At 44.7% G+C, this 8,903-nt stretch overlaps 1 protein-coding gene across 1 annotated transcript; it reads left to right on the top strand.

The window, feature by feature from the left end:
• Positions 1-4,855: 4,855 nt before the first annotated feature.
• Positions 4,856-6,181, top strand: LOC106321266. Its single transcript, XM_013759568.1, has one exon. It carries the CDS (start codon positions 4,856-4,858, stop codon positions 6,179-6,181), a length of 1,326 nt encoding a protein of 441 aa, XP_013615022.1.
• Positions 6,182-8,903: the final 2,722 nt, after the last annotated feature.

The following is an 8,903-nucleotide window of genomic DNA, read 5'->3' as shown; positions in this document are numbered from 1 at the left end:
TTTTTTTTTTTTTTTTTTTTTTTTTGATCGAAAAACATATTTAATTCATTAAAGGAGTAATCCAACAATAGTTTTACTCATCCACCAACGGAGAGTTATTTAAAGATCGTAGTGCTGCTTTAGCAAGAGTATCAGCCATTGCATTTCCCACACGCGGGATGAAACAAAAAGAGATAGAGCTAAAAGAACTGGATAGATGGTGAATATCGAAGAGTGTTCCTTGAATCCAAATGTTATTCTTCTTGGTGGCCAAGAGAGAGATGAGAGTTTTGGAGTCAGAGAAAACTCTAAGAGAGTCAATGCCACGGTTGGCCGCTTCTGTGATTGCGGCCTTTAACGCCAACGCCTCTGCTACAAGGGCTGAGGAGACTGAGTGGCGTTTTGAAGAAGTGCTGCCTGCTGGTGAAGACATGTTATCGCGAAAGTGCCATCCCATTCCACAGTTCCCAGAGACAGAGTCCCAAGCAGCATCCGAGAAGACACTCCATGAAGGTCCTGCAACATGAGAAGATTGGGGAACATGGGAGTTAGACACACGGCGAGAGAGATCCACATTCTGTGGCAACATTATTTTTTCCTGCTTGTCTTGAGCTCCTGCCCAAGCTCGAGAGTCTTTAAGGATTTTCAAGACCGTTTCATCAATCGTGTACTCTTTATCATCAAACAGTAGCTTGTTTCTATTGGTCCAGAGGTTCCAAATCACCCATGGGGAGATAGGCGTTGTTCCTAGTCCTACCGGAGGCAAAGTAACGATTCTACTGCAACTGTCCAAAAGTTCTGGGACCGACATTGGAGGTTGTTGTATAGAAGACGGGGAATTAAGGCAAGGAAGTTTGGTCCAAACTTCGGTAGCAAAAGGACAGTGGAGCAGAACATGGATCTCAGTTTCGACCGCACCACACCTCACGCATTTATCATCAATGGCGATTCCCCTGTTTTGTAGTGCGGCACCAACGGGAAGGGCTCCAGCGTTGGCCTTCCAGAGTAGATGCTTGAGTTTTGATGAGGTGTTGAGGGACCATATCCACTTCTTCCAGTCAAAGTGGTCTAGTGGATCCGGGTCTGAGTTGATCTTTGCCAATGCATAGCCTGATCTCGTTGTGTACATACCCGATTTATCATTCAGCCACACCAATTCATCCTTCATATCACAGTCGCTAGTGATAATTGACTTTATAGCCTCCTCATAATGAGGCAAATGCTCTCTGATCATTTGAAGGTTCCAACTGTTGGATGCAGGTAAAAGAAAGTCCGCCACACAGAGATTGAGATTAGCTTGGGTAGGCGGGCCTACAGGGGTCATGGGTCTCTCCAAACTGAGCCAAGGCTCTGCCCAAACCCGAATGTCTTTCCCGTTTCCCACAATCCAACCAAGTCCTTTGCGGATAACCTCTCTTCCTGCTAGTATTCCCCTCCATCCGTGGGAGGCTACTGCAGGTGCCGTGCAACCTAAGAATGAGGCATTTACACAATACTTCCCAAGTAAAGTCTGTGCAAGAAGAGACTGGGGTTCTTTTAGTATCCTCCAAGCTAGTTTTGCCAATAGAGCATTGTTGAACTGTTCTACTTCTCTGAAACCCAAACCTCCAATCCCTTTTGGTCTAGTAAGTCTATTCCAGGACACCCAGCAGAGCTTTCTTACTGCTGGTTTCGCATCCCACCAGAACCGCGTTAGGACGCTCTGAATTTGTTTACAGATCGAGAGGGGCAATTTAAAACAGGACATTGTGTACGTCGGCAAGGCTGCTAACACTGCTTGTAGAAGAACTTGTTTCCCGGCGCTTGATAGATATCTCGTGGTCCAGCTGATCGATTTTTGTCTGATTCTATCAATGAGGCTTACGAAGATGTCTCTCTTCTTCCTTCCGAAATGCTCGGGGAGACCCAAATATTTTCCCACTCCACCTTCATTGTGGATATTGAGGAAGTTTTTGACTCGATCCTTAACTTCACTTGGAGTCTTAGATGAGAAGGTAATAGCTGACTTCCCAAGGTTAATACACTGCCCCGATGCTTCTTCATACAAGTTCAGGATGCGTTTCAGGGCCTCGCAGCTGGACACATTTGTTTTTGTAAAAAACATTGTGTCGTCCGCAAAAAGTAAGTGGTTGATTGGAGGGCAGCTTCGGGCCACTTTGATTCCAGCCATTTTCCCATCGTTCATGGATTTGAGGCAGAGCTGCGAGAGAACTTCCGTGCATAGAATGAAAAGGTAAGGTGATAGGGGATCTCCTTGGCGGATACCCCTTGAAGGGGTTACCTTTCCTTGTGCTGCGCCATTTATTAAGAAGGAGTAGGAGACTGAGCGGATACACTCCATAATCCAGACCACCCAAGTGGGGTGAAAACCCAATCTTGTTAGTACTCTCTCCATAAAGTTCCATTCAATGCGGTCGTACGCTTTGCTCATGTCGGTTTTAACTGCCATTGCACACCGAACACTAGCACCCGAGGTCTGTAGATAGTGAAGAACTTCGTGGGTAATGAGTACGTTGTCAGCTATTGCGCGCCCTTTAACGAAAGCAGACTGGTTCTTTGAGACTACGGTTTGGAGCACTGGTTGAAGACGCGATGTGAGCACCTTTGCAATGATCTTGTAGTGCTTACTACATAAGGCGATGGGCCTGTAATCCGCAACTGTCTTTGCTCCTTTAGTCTTCGGAATTAACCTGACATGAGTCTCATTGAAGCGAGCATCGAGTGTGTTGGTCGTGAAAAAAGACCCGACTTCAGCAGCTACATCATCTCCAATAATGTCCCAGAAACTTTGGTAAAAACTCGCAGAGAAACCGTCTGGTCCTGGTGCTTTGTCCGGGTTAATGGAGAATACCGCTTGTTTGATTTCGGACTTGTCTGGTATCCTAGTCAAGGCATCATTCATTTCAGTCGTGATGATGGGAGACAATACTTCCTCAACCACGTGAAGTGAAGGTGTCTGGTTCGACGTGAAAAGCTCGGAGTAGTAGTTCGCAATGGTTTGAAGTATTTGTTCTTCTTCAAACACCGGTTGGCCCAAGGAGTTCTCGATTACAGAGAAGTTATTAATGGTTCTTCTTTCTCGGGTTACAGCATGAAAAGGGCAGAGTTGCGATCGCCACTGTGTAGCCATTGGATTCTACTTCTTTGTTTCCAGTATTGTTCCTCCTCCAAGTCGGCCTTCTCCAAAATCTGTGACAGGGAACCAATTATGGTGGGATCAGGGTTGATGCTTGCTAGGGCCTCCTCTAGTTTTTCCTGTGTTTCCAAAATGAGCGCTTTGCTGTTCCTATTTTGTTGTTTAGACCATTCCATGATCTTTCTCCTTATCCTACAAATCTTCACCAATACTGATTCATATGACATTGAAGTCCAATGTTTCTCTACCAGGTTTTGGATCTCTGGCTCGTCTTTTAGTCTTCTGTCGAAACGGAAAAGTCCTCGTTTCTTCGGTGGACTTTGGTTGAGTTGCACAAGTATCGGTCTATGATCCGAACCTTCGAATCTCAAATACTCGCAACAGCCCGTCGGGTAGTTCTCAGCCCATTTACAATTCATCATCGCTCTGTCCAAACGGGATTGAATGAAGTGGCTATATCTAGTGCCTCTCCAGGACAGAGAGTTACCCGAGTGTTGGAGATCCCATAACCCCATCTGAGAGACAAAGCTTCTAAAGGCAAGGAAGAAGCCCTCCCAGCGTAAAGGTCCTCCAACCTTCTCTGAGTTGTCCAGCAAGTCATTGAAGTCTCCCACGCTGAGCCAAGCTTCCTCATCACGTCCTAGACCTAGTTCTGTCAATTGACTCCAGAACTGTGCTCTGTTTTCTTGTCGGGGTGATCCATAGATGAACGTGACTAGCATAGATCTTTGGAACATAGAGATAGAAGTGTCTATAAAATTTGAGGAGGAGGAAAGAATGTCCACCTGAACCTCAGCCTTCCAAGATAAGGACAATCCGCCTCCTGTTCCACTTGGTGTTACCATGAAGTGGTTTGTGTATTCCGTTTTTTGGAATAGTCGGAGTACCACTTCGTCTTGATTCATTGTTTCTTGTAGGAAAATGATTTCTGGGGAGATCCGAGACTTGAATTCCCGCAGCCGCTGGCCTGTCAAGGTGCTCCCAATTCCTTGACAGTTCCAGCTGAGTAGCGCTAAGGAAGAGCGCTTGGTTCTGCCCGAAAATCCTTATTCTTCTTTGAGATTGCAGGAATAATGTTTGCTTTTGGGGTTCCTTTGCGCTGAGTTGTTGTTGTTGCTGTGTTGCTCGCCTGTGTCCTCCTTCTAGGTGAGTTTTGAGTTTTAGCAACTCTTCTCTTCTTCAGGCTAATTCCGTTTACAGGGCTGGGGTTATATTTCTTTTTTGGTGGCGCTTTTCCTTCCTTCCTTTTTGCCACACTTCGAGTAACAATTCCCTGGCCATCAGATAGCCTGGCTTGGATAGGAGAGTTTTGTTGGTTCTCCACAGGTTGTGGTCCTAACCGTAAGGTGACATGTCTCCTATCTTCGCTCAAGGATCTTATTGGGGAGATTTGCTCTATTGGAGAGTGGAGTGTTCCCGGTGGGCGGGATCCCGAGGGTCTGTTGTTAGAGAGTCTTGGTGGTTCCATGATTTCCTCAAAATATTGGATTTCGATGTCTTGAAGGTGACTGGATCCTGTGGACGTTCCTTGGTTCGTACGTAAAGCTTTCCTATTAGAGGGCAAAGATAAGCTTTCCCGTGGACAATCTCTACCTCAACTACTGACTCCATTACAAACGAAGCTTGCTAGGACAACAGTGAAGAAGAATCTTATACAAAATCTCGCTAGTTTTTGCTCTCTGTGAGAAGCCCTTACTTCTAGCTCTGTAACTCAGCACCGGCATCTCCTTCGATAAAGACATGAGCCACCGATACTCAAGAGAGGACAAGAAGAAATGGATCTCGACTAGAGACCAGTTGAGCCGCAAGCCTCCTGCCCAAATTCCAGAGATTGATACAACGGTTCTAATAGATGAGAACAAGTTTACCCTTATTGGGAGAGTAACAAACCCTGCAGTTCAGAACACCAAAGCTCTGGTGGAATTCTTTCTTCAACACGGGAATGTCTCTGGGCGCCTCACTGGAAGAGACATGGGACCCCTCCTTTTCCAGTTCCGGTTCGACAATGAAAGAGACCTGCTCACCATTCTCAACAAGGCTCCTTTCCACTTCAAAAGATGGATGATTATTGTTCAACGTTGGGAACCAGTGATCTCTGACAAGTTCCCAGCTCTCTTACCATTCTGGATTCAGATTAATGGAGTTCCCCTACACTACTGGGATGATACAGCTCTACGTGCCATTGGAAACGAAATAGGCACGGTGGAAGCATGCATACCAACTCAAGCTCGAGTTCGGGTTAGCATCAATGGACTCAACCCCCTGGAGATGTTCAGAGATTTCACTCTACCCTCGGGAGAAACAATAGAGGTGGAATTTACTTATGAAAACCTGCAGAAACACTGCTTCAGATGTTACTCTCTTGGCCATGAAAAAGATGCCTGCCCTCTGGTGGAGGATTCTAGGGAGCGTGACAGAAGTCCTCACAGGCTTAGTACCTCTCAAAAGAATACCATGGCTAGCCTTGATGAGAACAGGAGGAAGTATGAAGAGAGGAGGAATGGAAAAAGTAATCAAAACCGACAGATGAGAGAATCTTCATCCACATTCTCCAAAAGGAACTACTACGAAGATCGTAGAACAGATTCAAGACACAACTCACGTCGTAATCAAAGCTACGAACCTTTCACTAGTGAATACCGTAGAGGCCGTGAAGACTACATTTTAGGAAGGTCCTTCTCACGGGAATCTGGAGCTAGAGCCGAAATAAATCCCAGGAACTCAGTCTTTCCAAGTAAGACAGCAGAAGCACATGATCGAGTCAGAGCTAACAGTAACCGCAGACTGGAGGAAAGGCGAGCTCCTAGCCATGATTCTGTATTACAAGCTCCGACACTACCAGCCCCTATACCACACTCAACGGACCTAAGAAGAGCTCTTTCCCGTAGAGATGAAGGGGAAGTTTCAGCGGAACAAGTTTCTTCTGGACGTCGGCCTATTAAAGAAAGACTGATGCTAGCTGATAACCCTCACTCTACTGACTTAAGGCGATCTCTAACAGTTAGAGATAAGGGGGGAGAATCGGGAGGACTTTCTTTAGCTGATAGACATTGCTCATGTTTCTAATCTTAGTTATTCATTTCAATCAGTTTCCGCTTTGAAAAATAATGCATTGTGGCATGCTAGACTAGGCCATCCTCATGTTAGAGCTTTGAACCTAATGTTACCAGGTGTCATGTTTAAGAATAATGAATATGAAGCATGTATCTCAAGTAAACATTGTAGAACTGTTTTCCAAAAGTCTAGTACTATTTATGAAAACTGTTTTGATCTTGTGCATTCTGATGTGTGGACTGCTCCATGTTTATCTAGAGAGAATTATAAGTACTTTGTAACATTTATTGATGAAAAATCTAAATACACCTGGATAACACTCATTAAAACAAAGGATAGTGTGCTTGAAACATTTAAAAACTTTCAATGCTATGTGACTAACCAATATAATGCCAAGCTTAAGATTTTCAGATCTGATAATGGTGGTGAGTATACAAGCAAATTGTTTAAGCAACACCTAGCTCAACATGGGATTCTTCACCAAACAAGTTGCCCCTATACCCCTCAGCAGAATGGTGTGGCAGAAAGGAAAAACCGACACCTTATGAAAGTTGCTCGGTCCATGATGTTTCAGAGTAATGTTCCTAAGCAGTATTGGAGTGATGTAGTTATGTCTGCGTGCTATCTGATCAACAGGATACCAACCAGAGTGCTGCAAGATTAGTCTCCATTTGAAGTTCTCAACAAGATCAAGCCATCCCTAAACCACTTGAGAGTGTTTGGCTGCGTGAGCTATGTGATGGTACCAGGAGAGATGAGAAACAAGCTTGAGCCAAAGAGTATAAGGACTATGTTCATTGGATACTCACCATCTCAAAAGGGGTACAAATGCATTGATCCAAAGACGAGAAGAGTGCATGTATCTCGAGAAGTGAAGTTTATGGAAACTAAAGGATACTATGAAGAAAGGAGTTGGGAGAATCTAAAAGATCTGTCTCGAGATTCTGATAAGGCCGCAAGCCTTAGGATCATCTTGGAAGGTCTTGGGATCAATCTGACCCAGGATCAAGGAGGACGGAACTCATCTAGTTCTCCTGAAGCTGAAGAAACATCCCACTCTAATCATGAGAGGGGGAATGAAACTGAAGAAGCAAGTCATCCGGAAGAAGACTTGAGAGACTCTGATCAGTGTGTGATGATGCAAGATGAAGGGGTTGAGGAAATGAATGAGCCAGAACCTGATGAAGGGATAGTACAAGAAGAGGAAAGTGATGCGCAACAAGAGAATGTGCAAGAAGAAGCTGGGCCAGTCTCATCTCCGGATAGTGTCTCGGCCATTCCACCATTGAGGAGAAGCACACGGTTGAAGAAGGATGCTTCCAACTGGGTAAACACGAGAGTGTACTACAATGCCCAGGCTGTGGAGCATCCTTCCCAAGCAGTGTGTTCCTTTGCTCAGTTCCCATTAGAGCATTGCGCCTTCATGATAAGCTTAGATGACAGCTTTGTACCAATATCATATGAAGAGGCAATGATGCATGAGGAATGGAAAGAATCTGTTGGAGATGAAGCCAATGCAATAATCAAGAATGACACTTGGTTTGAGAGTGAACTTCCAAAAGGGAAGAGGGCAGTTACAAGCTGATGGATATTCACCATCAAGTACTTGCCAAATGGACAGATTGATAGGAGAGACAAGATTGGTGGCTAGAGGATACACTCAAACATATGGAAAGGACTACATAGATACATTTGCCCCGGTTGCTAAGCTACACACCATCAGGATAGTATTATCTTTGGCTGTGAACCTTGAGTGGGATTTGTGGCAAATGGTTGTGAAGAATGCTTTTCTTCAAGGAGAGTTAGAAGATGAAGTCTATATGTACCCTCCACCAGGCTTAGAAGGTCTTGTGAAGCCAGGGAATGTTCTAAGACTAAAGAAGGCTATCTATGGCTTGAAACAATCTCCTAGAGCCTGGTACAACAAACTCAGCACCACTCTAAATGGGCATGGCTTCAGGAAGTCTGAATTGGATCACACTCTCTTCACACTTACTACTTCATTAGGTATCATCTGTTTACTTGTGTATGTTGCTGATATCATCATAACAGGTAGTGATAAGATTGGAATAAGAGAAACAAAAGAGTTTCTCAAATCTGTCTTTGAAATTAAAGATTTGGGAGAAATGAAATACTTCCTTGGGATTGACATATGTAGATCGAAGGAAGGTTTATTCATGTCTCAGAGAAAGTATGCACTTGATCTTTTGAAAGATGCAGGTTTGCTAGGAGGGAAGACAGCCAAAATGCCCATGGAGGATGGGTATAAGGTTCCACGTGAGGGGGAGATTGAGGATAGCAAGTTGTTTCATGATCCAAAGCTTTATAGGAAGCTAGTGGGTAAGCTCATATACCTAACCATCACACGGCCTGATATATGTTTTTCTGTGAATCAGGTGAGCCAACACATGCAAGTACCAAAGGAGCATCATTGGCGCATGGTGGAGAGGCTCTTGATGTACCTGAATGGATCAGCCGGTCTAGGAGTCTGGTTGGGATGCAACAAGAGTACTGAAGTAGTTGGGTATTGTGATGCTGATTGGGCTGGTGGTCGAGCTGATAGAAGATCAACTACAGGCTATTGCACCTTCATTGGAGGCAACCTAGTGACTTGGAAGAGCAAGAAGCAGAAGGTGGTGTCTTGTTCAAGTGCTGAGGCTGAGTATAAAGCAATGCTGAAGCTCACCAACGAGTTGGTGTGGATCAAGGGGATCTTGAAGCATTTGCAGATTGA

This window comes from Brassica oleracea, unplaced genomic scaffold (genome assembly GCF_000695525.1).
Source record: "Brassica oleracea var. oleracea cultivar TO1000 unplaced genomic scaffold, BOL UnpScaffold01366, whole genome shotgun sequence".
NCBI classification, from domain to species: Eukaryota; Viridiplantae; Streptophyta; class Magnoliopsida; order Brassicales; family Brassicaceae; genus Brassica; species Brassica oleracea.
This window is presented reverse-complemented; position numbering and strand designations above follow the sequence as displayed.

Excerpts from the sequence above, each read along its gene's own strand:
- LOC106321266 (XM_013759568.1), top strand. The coding sequence starts at position 4,856 with ATGAGCCACCGATACTCAAGAGAGGACAAGAAGAAATGGATCTCGACT.